The sequence below is a fragment of the Haliotis rubra genome, unplaced genomic scaffold (genome assembly GCF_003918875.1).
Source record: "Haliotis rubra isolate DU_JTF1 unplaced genomic scaffold, ASM391887v1 Scf478, whole genome shotgun sequence".
In the NCBI taxonomy this organism is placed as follows: Eukaryota; Metazoa; Mollusca; class Gastropoda; order Lepetellida; family Haliotidae; genus Haliotis; species Haliotis rubra.
In genome coordinates this window covers 172,771-192,811 of record NW_025767166.1, presented here as the reverse complement: position 1 = coordinate 192,811, position 20,041 = coordinate 172,771, and the positions used below count along the sequence as shown (strand labels likewise).

The 20,041-nt window shown below is 39.1% G+C and overlaps 2 protein-coding genes across 3 annotated transcripts; both read right to left on the bottom strand.

Annotated features, from left to right (window-relative positions):
- Positions 1-100: 100 nt before the first annotated feature.
- On the bottom strand, positions 101-4,072 carry LOC124290930 (transcription initiation factor TFIID subunit 11-like). The gene is made up of 3 exons (XM_046727777.1): positions 3,360-4,072; positions 1,686-1,758; positions 101-524 (listed from the first exon to the last, which is right to left on the bottom strand). Exons 1-3 carry the CDS (start codon positions 3,931-3,933, stop codon positions 467-469), a joined length of 705 nt encoding a protein of 234 aa, XP_046583733.1. The 5' UTR covers positions 3,934-4,072; the 3' UTR covers positions 101-466.
- Positions 4,073-4,302: 230 nt separating this feature from the next.
- Positions 4,303-11,104, bottom strand: LOC124290929 (coiled-coil domain-containing protein 1-like). Of its 2 annotated transcripts, none has more exons than XM_046727774.1 (3): positions 10,969-11,104; positions 9,027-9,170; positions 4,303-5,328 (listed from the first exon to the last, which is right to left on the bottom strand). In XM_046727774.1, exons 1-3 carry the CDS (start codon positions 11,018-11,020, stop codon positions 4,322-4,324), a joined length of 1,203 nt encoding a protein of 400 aa, XP_046583730.1. In that variant the 5' UTR covers positions 11,021-11,104; the 3' UTR covers positions 4,303-4,321. The 2 variants fall into 2 exon arrangements, with proteins under 2 accessions (XP_046583730.1, XP_046583731.1); XM_046727775.1 differs by lacking the exon at positions 10,969-11,104 and adding an exon at positions 10,847-10,892.
- Between the last annotated feature and the right edge of the window lie 8,937 nt (positions 11,105-20,041).

The window sequence follows — 20,041 nt, the reverse complement described above, 5'->3', positions numbered from 1 at the left end:
CCATCAGGGTGGATGACGTCACCCAGTCTGTCTACCCGACCACTCGGTCAAACGTCGTGATCACTCAGCTCATTGATAAAACAAACGATTCAATATGACCATCTTGTAAAAATATTTATTCTGGAAAATAAGATGTATACATACTCGCGTTATGATTATATCCAGGTTTACAAATCTTGATGACCACCACCAAGCTTCAGCCACACACTAACACTATATACACCGCAATAACCCTGACCTGTCATGGCGGCCCTCTGTTCGACTTTGTCTTCCGCAGAGAAAATGAATGTCGGATATTTATTGTTGGAAATTGCTTGTCAGGTGACTTTCGTGGTTACACTGTCAAAGCCGTGCGCCTCCACCCAACGTTACCCTCCCATGACCATTCCAGTCATCGGCAGCCGTAACCATTCGCCCGTTTCCGGAAGCAGAATGTTCTGATTGTACTCCCCATGTCACGTGATCTTCAGTTCCGCTTCCGGACTATGACGTTTCCCGTGCTATGACCTGACAACTTGATGACGCTGGGGATGAAAATAACATGAATATATAACATGTATATATAACATCTATATACTACATCATATACAGGTGGTCAGTATATATCATACATAACGAACCCGTCAGAAATATAGAGTATAAAGCTTGTATCACACAGAAGTTCGTTTAGAATTTATTACTTGGCTTTTAAAACTTGTTAAACAGAGACTACGTCAAGCGTTTAAATACAACATGCACTGTCGTGGGTAAATATGCATTGACTCAATCCATACCACAAACTGACTGAGTAGAAAAATGTTGAAAAATACACCTTCAAACATTTAAAGTTGACACTTATGAATCTAACATTTTAACTCACAGCCGCCTAACTTCAGAAGACAGCACAAAAACGTTTACAAAGACGTCATAAAACCCTTTGAATTAATTTGAGAAATGTTGTTACAAGATGAACCGGTGGAACAGTGACGTCAGCGTGGGAACAGGGTTGGTGAGGTCATCGAGTGTGCATGGGCTCCTCACAGTGAGCTATTGTCTCTCACACAATGACAATTAATGAGCCCAGAGTTTTCGATATGTTTCAGCAAATGTCTCAGCAGTACACGCGCACATTCTGTGGTATTACACAATGCTTAGTGCAGCTATATGGTTATCAAACGGATGAGTGATAAATGGCCGTGATAACACGCAAGTTCCTCAGGTACTTTCTCCCAGGAGGGTTTCACCGTTGGGACATTTCCTCAACGACCTATACGGCCGTTAATGTACAGTATGGTCAGACATAGTGTTGTATGTCATAGTATTTCAACTTGCTCCAAATATCAATCACGGGATGGTCATCTGTATGATATGTGTCTGGAATGGTGTTACACAGGGAATGACAACACCAAACACGGGGGAAGCCACCCTGACCGAATGATAACAAGACCAGCGACCAGGTAACTACGAAGACCAACAAAACATTAACTATAGCTGACACCAGGTGTTCACGGATTTAATCACCTTAGTCGATAATGAAACATACAAACTTGGACTAGTAGACTTAACTACATATTTTCGCTGATGATTTTCTATAAGGCCCTAATTCGTTTAAAATTCGTTTTGTGCTTGCAATTTACGTTGAGTACTTTTAATGCACCTGCTACAACAGTACTGACGTATTGGAAGAGCTCTGAAGAAATACTTACATTTCACATCCATTTCCAGTGGAGACAGTGATCACGTTCTTTTTTATCTTTACCGGGAACACTGGACATGTGTCTGAAAGGAGAAGTCAGATTGCCGGTGTCACATAAATATATCTGACGTCACATATTGCTGATGTCACACATTTATATCTGCGATCAAATATTACCGGTGTCACATAAATGTACCTGACGTCACATATTGCTGGTGTCACACATTTATATCTGCGATCAAATATTACCGGTGTCACATAAATATACCTGACGTCACATATTGCTGGTGTCACACATATATATCTGCGATCAAATATTACCGGTGTATATATATATATATCTGACTTCACATATTGCTGGTGTCACACATACATATCTGCGATCAAATATTACCGGCGTCACATAAAAATATCTGACGTCACATTTTGCTGGCATCACATATTGTTAGTGTCACATATATGTCTAAAGTCACATATTGCTGCAGTCACGGGTATATCTGCCGTCACATTTTGCCGCTGTGTCATATATATCTGGCGTCAAGTATTGCTGCAGTCATGTTCACATGTCACATATAACGATGTCACAAATGTATCTGACGTCATATATTGCTGGCGTCAAATATTTCCACAACATATTTCCCAATCACAAAGCTGCTATAAATGAATCTATGTTCAATGATTATGTCTGAAAGTTAAAAATAAGAGGATACACTGGTGCATCTCTAAGGTTACAAATACGTATCATTATTGATATACTGACGAGTAAAGGTCAACATGACCCGGGTACATCGTGCCCCTAAATGATATAGCAGATATAAAGTAAACTACGGTTATAACGAATTGAAACCAGTGGACTTCTGAGTTCGTTACAACCGTAGTCTGTATTTCGACTTCAAACATACAGCAGTCAGACCATAAACAAGTTCGCAATAGCAGTCGAAGTAGTATAGTAGTTACACGCTTGTTCGTTATATAAACAGATCGTTACTGTCTCGTTGATTCAACGTCATACATATGCCTGTAATCTTCTACACTATGTGATAACAACAGATATAACCTTGAGTAATTTGTCAAATCAATAGAAATATGACGAGTTATGTTTCCTTACGTGATTAGACATATCGTGAAGGCACACATTCTGTTCGTGCAATCAACAATGTGCGTGGTTGACAAGCGGGTCACGGTGACCTAAGCATGATTGATGAGAGTGTAGTGGATGTACTCCCTGTCCCCTGAACACGTCATGTGAACTGTCTAGAATCATGTCCAATGCGTCTCAGTTTACCCGACGTTCAAAATAGTAAGATAAGTTGAAGTTTAGTTCTATTAAATCCTAGTCTAGTCGACAAACCAAGAATCAGGGCGAATCATGGATTCGAACCGTCGTTCGATAAGATTAAGGGGCGGTGCGGTAAAGCGTTCGCTCGTCACGTCGAAGTCCTGGGTTCGATTCCCCACATAGATACAATGTGTGAAGCCCATTTCTGATATCCCCCGCCGTGATATTGCTTGAAAATTGCTAAAAGCGGCGTAAAACTAAACTCACTCACTCACAAGATTATGACGCCCCAAGGGGTACAACTCTGCAAGCGAATTGTGGAGACTTAGAGGAATAGACTCTTCACTCTCCCGTAACGAATTATGAAAGATATTTGCTTGATTCATGAAATCAGTGATGGTGTACCTTTATCGTCGTTCTCGTCGTCGTCGTACAGTGTCATCGCTGGCGACGTTTCGTTGCCATCATCATCAACGTCGCTGTTCAGTGTGCGGCGTTGGGACTGTAAACGGTGCATCAGCCTCAGTCGGATACTGTCGTCACCGCCATAGGCCTCATCATCTTCATCGGTATCGTAGTCACGACTGCCGAGGGAATCGTAGTCCTTGTCGTCATCTTCATCCTCATGTTTGTCGCCATTAGCTGCAGTGAGGTCGTGGAATGTCTCTTTGAGGTCACCTAACCGTTCTTGGGATTCCCGTACCTTCTGACTTAGCAGCTCGAGACGCGTCAGTTGTGGCGTCTGAATGCCATCAACGTCGGCGTCGTCATCGCTTTTGTTTCTGAGATTTTCTAACTTTTCCTTGATCGACTTCATTCTGTTACTGATAGTGCTCTGTGCATCGGACGCTTCATCATCATCATCGTCATCGTTGTCGTCATCATCGTCATCGCTGGCATTCATTTCTTCTATCCTTTCTTTCATTTCTTCCATCCTGTTGTTTAGACTGAATGTTTCACCAGCATCAGCAGCTTTCATGTCTTCTATTCTTTCTCTTATATCTTCAATTCGTTCGCTGAGATTAGATTCATCATCATCATCATCATCATCATCATCATCTGCCTGAATTCATGTTTTCTATTCTTTCTCTTATATCTTCAATTCGTTCGCTGAGATGAGATTTCATCATCATCATCATCATCATCATCATCATTGCTTGAATTCATGTCTTCTATTCTTTCTCTTATATCTTCCATTCGTTCATTGAGATTAGATTTTCATCATCATCATCATCATCATCATCATTGCCTGAATTCATGCCTTCTAATCTTTCTCTTATATCTTCCATTCGTTCATTGAGATTAGATTTTTCATCATCAATCATCATCATCATCATTGCCTGAATTCATTTCTTCAATTCTTTCTTTCATGTCTTCGATCCGTTCGTTGAGATTATTGTTTTCATCATCATCATCATCATCATCATCATCATCATCATCATCATTGCCTTGCCTTCATTCATTTCTGCTATTGTTTCTTTCATATCAAGCCAGTTTTCCTGCAGACTAGAACCTTCTTTAGTATCACTATCATCACCATTAAGGGATTTCATCTGTGCTAGTCTTTCCTTCATATAAGCCACCCTCTCCTTAAGAGTAGCTTTTTCACCACCTTCCTCCATGTCATCATCAACCTCATCAAACAATTCATCAATGTCGTCATCGGATATGTCGATAGTTTTTCTGATGCTGCCGTTGGCAGCAAGAGATTTGAAATCCTTCATGAACTTGTCAAAGTCTTCATCAAGTTGATCATCCCCCTCGTCATCGCTGCTCTCCATATCGAGCAACAATCTGTCGATATCCCCAAGGAAATCATCAAGATCTTTGTCAGATGAAGACCCCTTATTGGTCTCCACATCGGATCTGTCATCGCCACCTCCATTGCTGCTAGCATCTGCTAGCCTTTCTCTGATGTTGTCACGGACTTCCTTCATCCTGTTATAGACGCTGTCCTCCTCGTCCTCATCATCTTCATCGTCCTCATCTTCATCATCGTACAAGTCATCAACATCTATTTCAGTCAGATCTTCCCCCATGTCATCGGAGTGTTCCTCTTCATCGCTGTGATCGTCGTGGTAGTCGTCATGGCTGTCATCATCCAGCAGGTCATCAACATCGGCATCAGTCAGATCATCCCAAATGTCGTCATGTGCAGATGTCTTTTCTCTGCCATCATCAGTCATGAGTATCGATCTACCATCGCCTTGCCTATCTTCATCATAATCGTCTTCATCAAACAGATCATCAATGTCCATATCGGTAAGGTCGTCGTGCATGTCATCATCTGGTTCGTCAGCAGGTTCGTCGCCGTCATCTAGAAGATCATCGACATCCGCTTCCGTCAGGTCGTCGGCGATATCTGCAACTTTTTCTGAAACAGAAAGAACAGATTTGATGAGTGAGTGAGTGAGTTTAGTTTTACGCCACTTTGAGCAAAAATCCAGCAATACACGGTGGGGGACACCAGAATTTGATGACTGGTGTTTTAAAGGATGTCAAATGTCGAAATTTGATTTCTTTGATCTGCCAGTCATCGATTACGACTCTCTGAAATTAGAATTACCAATGGTTGATGTGTTGAGCACCGTTCAACGCCGTTGTTTATGACGACACATAGTCATGCTGGGTACAATGTGTGTTCCCGGCCGTGATATTACTGAAATATTGCTACAAGTGGCGTACTTAACATTATATAACGAAATACACTATACCTATTTGGATGTATCTATGTGCGTGCGTGTGAACTAGTTCATGCATTTGTGTCAGACAATTCCTATTCTATTACAAACACGTTTGTTTTAGGCGTTTTGCTTCCAAATACAATTCCTTTAGGCCCCCACAGCATCCTAATATGTAACTCCCATAGCGCTTAAACCGCGTAAGTCCCCTGATGGGAACGAGGGATGGAATTGTCACACAGAGATACTGTAACTTGTGATAAATGTATGCCTTGTGTCAGTGGCCGTCGAGTGTCTGTCTGGCGGTAGACAGAGTCCGTCCGTCTAGATGTGGTAGATCCCTTTGTGACTCATGTAAATGTGATTTAATCTTCAATGGAGTTTTGAACACAGAACTTCCGTGTCTTCAAGACGTACAGAATCAAAGGAGACAGCCCTTCCATTAAGTTTCGGGAACAAAATCATTCCTTTGATTCTGTACGTCTTGTTGCTGCTAAAACTGAACTAGTTCACTAGAACTAGTTCAGTTTTAGCATCAACAAAGAAATTTTGAGACAGCCCTTCCATTAAGTTTCGGGAACAAAATCATTCCTTTGATTCTGTACGTCTTGTAGACACGGAAGTTCTGTGTATATTAGATTTGTCATCGAACATTCTTCGTGAGCGGTTGCCTTTGAAACTAAATGATTTACCATAAGTACCTGACACTGAATGAATTCTCCAATATACCTGTTACGTACCTCATATATACCTGAAACATATATACCTGAAACTTGATGATTTCTCCTATATACCTTTTACGTACCTGTAATATACTTGAAACATATATACCTGAAACTTGATGATTTAACTCATATTAGCCTGTTATGTGCCTGTATATACGTGATATATACCCAATGTATACCTGATATATACCTGATCATGAACGTTTTTTAATGGATAGACACATTTTTTAAGCAAGAAAATTCGTCCGTGTTCATCATGCCAGCTTTTAAATGCCACTCAAAGAAATGATATATACCTGTTTTACATAATATATAGTTAATAAGTACATAATATTAATCCTAACATACAGCCAACAGGGGTCCCAAGTTTTCATGAAATAGGCGTGGCTGTTAGCCGACTCCACATAAGGCGGACATTACATGACATATCAAATTTATAATCCATGAAAAACCCTTTCTGTTGTGTTATCATGTAGTTACACAAATCACAAGGTTGGGGGTTTCTGACGTAACCAGTCTGATACAGTATTCCCCGACAGTATTATTTACAATTAATGTTTCACAACACAAACCAAGAAATATGGCCAAGCTTTGAAGATCCCTAGCATGAAGGTGTCCCCTATTCATCTCATGTAGCCACGGACCAACAGGTAGGTTTATGTCTACCCATATGTCAACAGGATGTCTAACTGGGCTTCTACAGTGATGAATGTGTGAGGTGATCCTGGCTGCTGGTGACTTATGTCAACCTCATGTTGACCCCATGCCGGTGATGTAGGAAGCTCTCGCATGTCGTAATTCTGTGTTTTGTGTTGCAGAATGGTGTGCGAGGGATAGCTTGGGGACAGCCGACTAACACACAGCCACTGAGTATCGTGCGTATTGAATACTGTACCTTCCTATTGAATACTGTACCTCCCTATTGAATACTGTACCTTCCTATTGAATACTATACCTCCCTATTGAATACTGTACCTCCCTATTTAACTGTACCTCCCTTTTGAAAACTATACCTCCCTATTTAACTATACCTCCCTATTGAATACTTAACCTCCCTATTGAATACTGTACCTTCGTATTGAATACTGTACCTCCCTATTGAATACTTAACCTCCCTATTGAATACTTAACCTCCCTATTGAATACTATACCTTCCTACTGAATACTTTCAGGACATTCTCGTGATCCCGGGTATTTAAACGCCAAACAAAAAACATGCGAAATTGCGATTGGCCACATCTCGCGGTCTCGTTTTTTCGGGGTGTGCATAGCACTTTTTATCAAAGTCCAAACGTGAGAATGCAATATTTGGACATGAAGTAGAGTCGTGCAATCGCACCTCAAAATCTCGAGAAGACGAGAATGCAATATTATACTAGTATTTCATTTTTCGCATTACCGATATTACAATCTGTTATAATGCTGGAACGTAGCGTAAAACTATATTCACTCACTCACCCTAGTTTCTGCATTGTCCACCTAAAGTAGGAGACATACGCCGTACAGTAACTTCCTAAGGGACACATGACTGAGGCTCAAATTTATACGACAAACCAAAGTCTACTAACAGTATGTACGAAACAGTTCTAATCTTGACTTGATAGCTCTGGTGATTTCGGATTGGTAACTGTGTTATACACACGTGCCAGTTTCACAAGAACCTTCTGATTATTTTGTTTGGAATCAAAAGAATGAGGGTTCTACTGATCAAATCGATCTACTGATCGTTCTTGAAGTGGATCAAATGATTTTAGGGTCGAAGTGAAATCTTATTTTTGCATAATTAATAATCAGTCCGTTTATATTGCGCTAAATCCACACCGACAGCATGCTCATAGCCCAGACAGTTTGTTATTACCCCGGATACCCCAAGCTGTATGTGAGGCGCAAGAAGGTTATAGTCACATGACTTATCCCACCAGGTACCCATTTTCTGCTGGGTTGTGAAGAGAATTATTTTTAATAACCATTGACTCACCTATAACAGTGGCTCCTGGTGTATAATGAACATTTTATGGAAATTTTATACCTAAAACTGACGCTTATATTTCGTGTTTGTCACCAGGGCCCAACAAGAGAGTGGCTCTGATTATGTTGCACAGAAACTAGCCCAACGCTCTGCACGTGAGTAGAGTTCAGCTCCGCTTTAAACATTATTTCCGGTTTGCCACAGCCAGGCTGCTCGGTGTGGGCATAGTGACTGCGTCAGTTCGGTTTAAGTCTGCTTTGAAGAATATCTCAGCTCTATTACAGCTGTCATTTTGATGGTGGAGTAGAGTCCGATGTGACACATTGCTTTTCGGAGAAGATGCATGTGTCTTTCTGCATGGCTTTGGGGTATTATTGACAAACAGCACAGACAGCTGCAGCGCTCCCCGGATCGTACGGGTTGTTGTTTATCGTTGCACTCAGCAATATTCCAGCAATATGGCGGCGTAATCGAGTGTGGACCAGACAATTCGGTGCTCAACACCATGAGCATCGATTTACGCAACTGGGATACGATCACATGTGTAAACCAAGTCAGCAAGCCTGGCCACCCGATCCCGATGGTCGCCTCTTACGACAAACATGGGTAACTGAAGAGCCAATTCTAACCCAGATCTTCGTACGGAGAGTTTAGTCATGGTTATGATTGCTGTGGTTGTGTAATATTCTGTATCTACCTGCTAGAGTGGTCGCATCATTACCAACACCCAGGGCGGAACGGATGGATGACAGGATGTTGGCCGCAGGGTTACCTCCCCTTGTCAAGGCAGGGGTCAAGGGCGTTGTTTCATCTTGCGTGATTGGTATGGCAGTGACAGTACCTGGAAACATGAAATCAAATTTGTTACTGTGCATGTTAGAGATACTGATACAGAAAAATATAACACAACAGTCCTACAGACAGAAACAAATCAGGAACTCCGTGTTAAAATGTAACCAAAGGAAACCTGTGTTCAACCAGCAAGAAGATGATACTCGATAGGATGATACTGTCATGTAACCTCACAGGCCGATATGGAGCGATCCCTTATCTAAGTGTGAGTGAGTGAGTGAGTTGAGTTCTACGCCGCACTCAGCAATATTCCAGCTACATGACGGCTGTCTGTAAATAATCGAGTCTGGACCAAACAATCCAGTGATCAACAGCATGAGCATCGACCTACGCAATTGGGAACCGATGACGTGTCAACGAAGCCAGCGAGCCTGACCTCCCGATCCCGTTAGTCGCCTCTTACGACAAACATGGGTTACTGAAGATCAATTCTAACCCGGACCATCACGGGTTCCTTATCTAAAGAGTGAGCAAACTGTTTGGAACTCAGGTATATAAATTATTACCATCACTATGTCATTTTATTTTGAGTCGCGTTGTTACTGACGCTCACAAACTTCCAAAAATGTCCAATAAAGCTGTCTTAACAAAAGAGGCCATTAGCATATGTCTTGTGGAAGGCATGTTTACAAGACAGACATTTGAATATACGAGGCGTTTATATTAGGACAATAATCACAGCATGTTTTTTCTGGAAGTTAGATATGTTTTCACGAACATTTATTTCCTGAATATAAAATAGCTATTGTTGTTAACATTGCATGATATATTCAGGAAATACAGAAACAACACATATTTTTAACTACATACATATGACAAAATAACACAGTAAATCAAATTACAAAAATGAGATGAACAGTCAGATTTTAACAGGATTTTCAACATTAACTAAACAAATGCTATAATGAATAAAACCGCTCACGGTAACGGTATTAAAATGGCGTACTGTTACTATGGCTGCAGTTAATAACTGCGTGAAACATGATTCTGATTATTAGCTACTGATTCAGAGCCCGACTATCAATATGAACATTTGCCATCCAAGTTAGGACAAAGACGTCCCAGTAGAGGAGACAACAATGATGAGCATTATTCCTAAATGGGGCCAATAAGTTGCACCAATGTGGAAACTCGAAGAAGGACACACTCCGGAGCGACCGACCGTCTCACAAGGCGGAAAGCGTTTTTTGCCATTCTTCCACCACACACATCAAGTAACTAAACCTGCCTGACGTGATAATGCCACCTTCCCTCCCTCATCCCTCCTACTTCACAGTCTAACGGGCACCTGTGCGACAATGGCAGAAGAGAAACAGTCCCGATTATATGCAAAATGAGATTTGATTTGACGCAAAAAAAAAAAAATAATAAAAAAGCCGTGAAAAGGACTGGACTGATTCAATGACACCAGGTCTTCACGGAAAGTATAAGCATGTCCGAATGCATCCGCTACACACTCGTTACATTAAAAGAGGTAATTCTTTGTACCCTGATCCTGCCTTTCAAGTGGGTAAGCAATTCAGAGACACCTGTCTTCATCCAAAGTTCTAAATAGTCTGTGCATAATGTTTTAACATCATAAAAAACATGAAATGTATTTCTAAAGTGTTAACACAGAGACGCCACTTTTTGATCCTCTGATACAGCATTAGGTCCGGTACTTACCCAAGGAACAGAGGATCAGAAAGACCAACATAGCTGCAGACCCCACTGTCGGACTAGTATGTGAAGTGAATGAAATGTGTCTCTATTTAAATAGCATGCGAAACGATTAAAAACCTTCTCACCTGTTAATACCAAAATAGCCAAGAAGGTGGGCAGGCCGTTAGCTGGGATCATGTTTGTCCGTGAGTCACTCGTCACTCAACTCACGCGGTCTTGGGGTGCTAGTGTCTCGAGCCGACGTCGCACATCCGTTATAATTGGTCAGTAGTCACGTGACGACTGGCCGATTCTGCATAGGTGGGTAAATCAAGTTGGTTCTGCGCATGCCCCGACACGCTGACTTGAGCTGTTCCAGAGAGTCGGTGACAAACTTGTGTTTCTGCGTGTGGGACATTAATCATATATGACACTGACATGACAATAAAATCTGCATAATAATCAAAATAAAATATTAATCTTTGACGCTCGTGTCACAGGAAACAGATTTCCGACCAAAAGTCAAACTGTCAGAAAAGTTTTCCTTCGTTTTTCATATCACAGATCCCTTACAATTAATGGGTACAGTTCGACATACTTCCGTCATACATCATATCGTACCATGTCGCCATGTCTCAAAACATCAAACCCACTTGACTGGCGTTATTACATTTTTATGAGGACGTAGCAACGGTTTCAAGGTATATTCTACACTTTGTACAGACGTTTAAGCTTTTCCGAACTGAATTTGTAAGATCTGTTAAAAACATGTATTGTGGTTGACTTACCTACCCCATCCCCAGATACAGGGAAAATACATCCCAGATACAGGGAAAATACATCCCAGATACAGGGAAAATACATCCCAGATAAAGGGAAAATACATCCCAGAAAATACATCCCAGATACAGGGAAAATACATCCCAGATACAGGGAAAATACATCCATGATACACCCTAGTCTATCAACCATCATTCATAACAAGAAACATAAACATCAACAAAAACATAATTTTTAAGTCATAACAGTATTTTTAGGCATAACGGTATTTAAGTCATAACGGTTTTTAAGTCATAACGGTATTTTAAGTCATAACGGTATTTTAAGTCATAACGGTATTTTAAGGCATAACAGTATTTTAAGGCATAACGGTATTTTAAGGCATAACGGTATTTTAAGGCATAACGGTATTTTAAGGCATAACGGTATTTTAAGGCACTTATGATAAAAGTAGGCCAGAAATGTACAACTGATATAATGAAAGGTTTAAACATATTTATATTTCCAAAGAAATCAGGATCGGTGAAACGGTAAACTTGCTTATGTAAATATCTCTCCAGGTAATGAGCTGACACGGCTTGTTAGTATACGTTGTATAAGGTAGTGCTGAACATGTCAGTGGACATATATAATAAATGATACAGGATGAAAGTCACAAGTAACAGTCAATGGCCTGTATAACAAACGAAAAAACAACAGTACACAAAAACAAACAAACAAATAGTGATTTGTTCCGTCGTGGGAGACGCATGAAACTAAGTCAGACCATCGAGGCTGGTAAATTATTCTTAATCCCCCAAGACAATAGCAAACTGTACATGTGGAATCGCTTTGAAATCTTAAAATATTTGCAGGATTTCTTTTCAAATCGCCAAATGCCGAAGAAGTAAAGAATTTGTATACATTTGTCAGTATAACTGCAATGTCTCATCAAAATCTGGAAAAAACAAACACACAAAATCCCAACAAAACCAAACCATCTTCACTTAAAACCGAAAAATACAAATCAACAACAACAAACAATAATACCCGGAAATGTAGACAAAACACCGGAAATGGTGGCAATTAGGAACAGCTACAGGCATCAACATGTGTCTGCCTTTATATCAATAATATAAAACAGTTACACCCTACACAAATGACGCCTGGGGCGGGTCTGCTCACTGCACCAATATAATGTGTTGTAGTCAAAACACGGCAAGGTAAATATTTATACATGGAATCACCTATTTTAAAGTCAAGAATCATTTCACAAAAGCCCCTGTGCTTAATATCCTTTTAAAACATTGTGACGTGTTTGTTCAATCTACTTTGTGACGTGTTTGTTTCTACTTTGTGACGTGTTTGTTCAATCTACTGTGTGACGTGTATGTTCAGTCTACTTTGTGACGTGTTTGTTCAGTGTACTTTGTGACGTGTTTGTTCAATCTACTTTGTGACGTGTTTTTTCAGTGTACTTTGTGACGTGTTTGTTTCCACTTTGTGACGTGTTTGTTCAGTCTACTTTGTGACGTGTTTGTTCAGTGTACTTTGTGAAGTGTTTGTTCAATCTACTTTGTGACGTGTTTGTTTCCACTTTGTGACGTGTTTGTTCAGTCTACTTAGTGACGTGTTTGTTCAGTGTAATTTGTGAAGTGTTTGTTCGATCTACTTTGTGACGTGTTTTTTCAGTGTCATTTTTGAGGTGTTTGTTCAGTCTACTTAGTGACGTGTTTGTTCAGTGTACTTTGTGAAGTGTTTGTTCGATCTACTTTGTGACGTGTTTGTTTCTACTTTGTGACGTGTTTGTTCAGTCTACTTAGTGACGTGTTTGTTCAGTGTAATTTTTTAGGTGTTTGTTCAATCTACTTAGTGGCGTGTTTGTTCAGTGTACTTTGTGAAGTGTTTGTTCGATCTACTTTGTGACGTGTTTGTTTCTACTTTGTGACGTGTTTGTTCAGTCTCCTTAGTGACGTGTTTGTTCAGTGTAATTTGTGACGTGTTTGTTCGATCTACTTAGTGGCGTGTTTGTTCAGTGTACTTTGTGAAGTGTTTGTTCGATCTACTTAGTGACGTGTTTGTTTCTACTTTGTGACGTGTTTGTTCAGTGTCATTTTTGAGGTGTTTGTTCAGTGTAATTTGTGACGTGTTTGTTCAGTCTACTTAGGGACGTGTCTGTTCAGTGTACTTTGTGAAGTGTTTGTTCGATCTACTTTGTGACGTGTTTGTTCAATCTAGTTTGTGGCCTGTTTGTTATGTTTACTTTGTTAGGTGTTTGTTCAATCTACTTTGTGACGTGTTTGTTATGTTTACTGTGCAAGGTGTTTGTTCAATCTACTTTGTGCCTTGTTTGTTCAATCTTTCATAACGAGACCTTAGTAAATAGCTTTTCCTTATGTTGCCTTTTTTTCATTCCATGAGTATACTTAAAATGCTAAGTTCCCTGTATCGTGATCTGCAGCTGATTGATGATCACAACTCACAGTGTCAGACAAGAACATATATTCACTGTGATGTGCACGACATTTCGACACGTTGGTCGTCATTACTGCAGCAACACAACCGGTCTGGTGACGAATTTCCTGCTGCTGGCGAACAGCGTCGCCGTATTTGATATTTTGGGGGCTGTCTATAGAACTAGGATTATTTGATAAAATTTAACGTAACAGCCGGGCTGTTATATGCAGACAAGTACTTACGCACACGTTTCCGCATGTCCACACACATTGACATAGACAAACCCAAACATACATGCATACAGGCAATCTCGTGGACAGACACAAAAATATAAATATAAATATAAATATAAATATAAATATAAATATAAATATAAATATAAATATAAATATAAATATAAATATAAATATAAATATAAATATAAATATAAATATAAATATAAATATAAATATACGTTTTTCATAAACTTATGATCATTTGTCTGTGATACGTGACTGGCCTCTCATGCAAATGAAATTCTGGGAATGTTGTGTAAATTTCAATGACAGTACATATGTACACTTCATTCTGTAGAAGAAGAATATCGGATAGTTTATCATCAATCTTCGTAGTAGTTGCAAACGCTGAGGATACATGTGAGGCTTTTGGTAGACGAGCACGCGAGAGACGTGATATTCACACAGTTCGGGAAACATGGGCACTATTCTTGTATATCCATTTTGTGATAAGAGCTGTTTGCTGACAAGCACCATATTGTAATCCATGTTTTCTCAATACATCACATAAACATCAGATGGTTCTTAACTTTGTGTCAGTGCCCCAGGTATTTATTCTCAGTAACAGATTTGCACAGATTTTATTCGTGAACGAAAATTATTGGCAAACAAGCCTTCACATATATACACAATGTTGTACATAATAATTATAACAAGTTGTGAAAATACGAACAGGTTATCTCTGAAGGATAACAATCTTGGATAATACCAAATTACCTTAGTTTTGTTTCATGGCCAGTTGGTACAAATAAGAAAACAGTAGAAACTACAACACGTTTATGAATCAAATCGTTTTGATGAAATAATGAATTGATGCACTGACTGTAGAATATCCATATTTGTCTGATATGACACTGAGTTATTACCACTTAGCACATCCCGCAGGGAGAAACCTTTCTCATAAAATTATTATTCATATCGAATGCAATTATATTTAGGACACATGAAGAAGTAGTGGAAAACATCCTTATAAACATGTGACCAGGAACAAGGAGCATTATCAGACATGAAACGATTTTATTTATCACGTTTTAAGTCACTGAATCCCAGTCTAAGGCGACAGTGTTTCTGTTTTTGACAAAAACGACAACCGAAATCAAGATCGAACATTCTATTGGTATCAGCTTGAGGTGTGAATAGATTCTTATACTGTCCAACAGACGAAGTACCTGTGGTAAATACAACCACTGTGGCTGTGAGGGGCCAGAAGGTTATTAATCTGGATCAATTTGACGTGTGTAAACTGCTGACCCGGTACAGAAACACACCATGTTTTATTGTCATCGTAATAGTCTGTGCCTGACCTTCCTTTCATGTGAAGGTGCCTGACTTTCATCTGAAGATAGGTTGCTGTCGGCCTGATGTTTAAACAGGGCATGTTTCTCTGTATGGTCAATATACATCATGACATATTGTGACGGGGGAAGATAGGTTGCTGCCGGTCTGATGTTTAAACAGGGCATGTTTCTCTGTATGGTCAATATACATCATGACATATTGTGACGGGGGAAGATAGGTTGCTGCCGGTCTGATGTTTAAACAGGGCATGTTTCTCTGTATGGTCAATATACATCATGACATTTATGTGACGGGGGAAGATAGGTGAGGACGACTCTGTGTATCAGATGTTTGATAGGCATTGAGAAGTTGGTAGGGTAATACAAGACACTTGATGTAGATGTGCAACTTCTTTACTATTTACACACGACGTATTAGCCCAGAAACGTCGTGTGTAAATAATAAAGAAGTTGCTCATCCACATCAAGTGTGTTGTATGACTTTATGTATCAAGGAACATTTTGATATATTACGGGGAAAGTGATTAGGACTTGTTATATGGCGGGGGAAGTGACGGGGGACATGTGATATGACGAGGAAAGTATAACATGTGCCAATCACTTTCCCGTCATACAACATGTCCCCATCACTTTCCCCCCAATGCAACATGTCCCCATCATTTTCCTCATCATCTCCGATTCATGATGTATAATAAAGTATCATAAGCAAATAAACGAATGTTACTATCTATACCATCTGTAATATCATTTATGTAAATTATAAAGAACAAGGGTCCAAGAACTGACCCCTGTGGAACCCCAGCTAACACAGCCCAATGCGTCTACAGGTGGGTCGAGTGGACCCAGACTGATGGAGGCCAGCAGTTCCTGCACACAGTCGGTGAGTGTGAACCGATCCTCATCTTCACCACCTGTCAGAACATGGAACTCTTCTTGAGAACATCATCGGGGACATCGTCTACACAGACCACGCGTCCGAACTGCTCAATATTTCGTCAACTTGAAGTACTTGAACTCATTATAGACAATACTAACGAAGCCTACGACATGTTAAATAATCATCTTGAGAGAATTTCTTCTTGGGCTGAAAAATGGAAAGTTAAATTCAATCCTACAAAAACTGAAACCATCCTGTTTACAAAGAAACGAACTAAGACCTTACTACCAAGTTTAACCATGAATGGTCAAATCATTGCAGAAATCGAAAATCATAAACAACTTGGTTTAACTTTTCGAAAGGATGGCCAGTGGCGTGGCATTCTCATATTGAACAAATTGTAAATGGAGTTAGTCCAATGATCAACTGTCTACGTAGTCTTAAATATCGATTAACACGTATAAGTCTAAAGACTTTGTATAGTTCCTTTATTCTTCCAATCTTTGATTACTGGGATCAAAGGTGGAATAATTGTTCCAAAACACAGGAGAAATCTTTGAAAAACTTCAGTTACAGTCCGCTAGCTGTCGCTTTCTCTGCACTCCTCCCTCGTAACAAATAAGGAACTGTGACAATATTTTAATGATAGATTGTTAAACAACTTTTTTATTTTTAGGACAAAAATTCTGCAAAAACCTCACAGAGTGGGTATGATGTTTTGATTATGATCAGCGTTTCATTGAGTATTTTATGTTTATTAGTTTTCGAGTTAGATTGCAATTCATCGGTCCGCTTTTGAGCCAAACGGACTATAGATGCGTTGAGAACTATTTGTGATGCTGTGAAGGGTACAAATCGTCAAAAACTATATAATGAAACTGGGTTCACTTCATTAGCCATAAGACGGTACAATCGTAACATGAACTTGTTTTATAAAATGAATTTAAATTTGACGCCCGAATATTTATCGGAGCTCATACCTTGTACGAGCCATCGCTTATCACTTTATGAAACCAGAAACTCTGATAAAATTCAAGTTCATAATTGCCGTATTGCTTTAAACAATCTTTCTTGCCGTCTGCTATTGTCGAATAGAATAATCTCGATGAATCTATAAAGGATTCCGAATCGTATTCAATTTTTATAAACAGATTGCATTGTGACAATAGTGATGGACACGAAATTGTGCAGAATGTTGGACTTAGAAATAATCAAATTCTATATTGTCGTATTAGATTGGGATGCAGCAACTTAAATGGTCATAAATTTGATAGATTTATTGTCAGTGATTCACGGTGTCCATGTGGTCACGAGTATGAGGATGCACATCATTACCTATTTATATGCTAAACTTATAAAGATATTCGTCATATAAGCTACTTTTTTGTCAATGTCACAACTTGAACACTGTACTATTTGGCAATAAGAACCTATCAAATCATGTCAATGCAAAAATAATCCAATCTGTTCATAAGTTTATGTCACTAAGTAAACGTTTTACCTGAAAATATCAGTATGTCACAATGTATAAGTTCTGATGTAAATAACCTGTTGTAATATGTATTCGTTTGGGGAGAGACAGTGATATAGGGGAAACCCTGTTTGTCAATGCCATTGTACATGAATTCAATACAAGAATATATATTGTCTGCCCACCTGTTTATGATATCATGTACTTTGGTAATACCGTTATGAAACGGAAAAATGTTATTTGTCGGAGAGGATAAGCGTTTTGCTTGTTTGCCGATCCAGTTTCTGAACAATGTATCAGAAATAAATATGTTTAAACCACGAATAAATATTGTTTAAACTAAATATGAAGTAGGCTACACTGACTGTTATTGTGGTGGAAACCTACAACGGCTTTATATAGTCTTAATATGGGAATGGTAAAGAAAATGTATATGAAAAATATACCTGAAAATGTGTAAATAAAACTTTATTTATATGTTTATATGTGCCCAAATTAAAGAGTGTTCACGTTTGACAACGCATATATGTGACGTTGCTGTAACGTTGTGAAATAACGTTAGAACCTGAGACAACGATGTGTCATGACGTTACCAATCTACAACCTTCCCACAACGTTGCGAAAAAGTAGCTGGTAGAAGAACTTTTTGAAAGTTAATGCAAACAATTCGGGAAATATGGACACTGTTTATGTAAATACATTTAGTGGAATAACATAAGATATGTTACAGGGAAACATCATGGTTTATTCCATTTTTCCAACTCTTTACTTAAACATCAGATGATGTCAAAACTGTTATTGAAATAAAAACCCAAAACAAAGCGCACATGGACATATAATGACAGTGTACACAGCTTTACAAATTTAAAATTAGTTGTTTGAAATAAAGAATAACAATCGGGTCTGTTTTCACCATCAATCTTTGCGCTTCCAATTAGTATCGAGCCACCTGGGAATCCCAGTATGTATACAGGACCTTTGTTTTAAGTAGTGATTCTGACATACGTGAAAGAGTACTTGACATATATAACAATGTACTAATGGAAGGTGTGGTTGTTGTCAAAACAAATGTATACAACTTGCTCATTAGCTAAAGAAAACATTCTTCCACACAAATATCTGATCCAATAAAAGGATTGTGTACATACCATGTTACTGCATACACAAGGAATCCCTGCCAACGAGGCTACTCTACAGCCCTTTACAAACACACAGACAATGGAAAGTAGACACTTGTCGATCTGACAAATACATTCTAAACGTTATCCAAGCGTCACAATAAGGAGAGAACTGTTGTAAAAACAGAGCAAATTCAAAGTTTGTTGTACGCGTACAGTTGTTATTATCGTTGTTAATAATTCAAATATTCTCTTTTTCTGTGATATTATCGTCCTTGTCGTTCTTCATCTTCGTTATGTTATTAATGTCATCGGGGTGGTGAGGCAGCCTAGTGGTTAAAGCGTTCGCTCGTCGCGCCGAAGACCTGGGTTCGATTTCCACATGGGTATAGTGTGTGAAGCCCATTGTATGTGACCCCCGCCGCGATATTGCTGGAATATTGCTAAAAGCGGCGTAAAACCAAACTCACTCACTTTATATGTTATCGTTGTTGTTCTTATTATCATTATTTATATTATTACACATTTTTCTTATTAAAATTATTCTCATGAAGCATATATTATATGTATATATATATTTGTGCCTCTATAAATTATTAACCAACCTCCCTGTTAACTCTCAACATGCACAACATCAAACCATAGCGTTTGTTGTAATAAAAAGTACCTTTCTTCATTCATAATGCTATGTCAGTGTTAAATATAGAATCCCGAACATGATGCGTGAGTGTATATAGATATATCTTGTCACGATGTATCATGTATAATATACTTATAGCATTACGTAACACTCGTGACTTGTGTGCGTGCATATTATGACGTAGTGTTCATTAACGACATGATAGATGACAGGTATCACATAAACATTGTCTCGTCGTCATGTTGCTGCAAACTGGTCGTTACAGCCCACGCATTCTTGAATAACGCCATCGTGATTACGTTGGACATTACTTTGGACAAATAT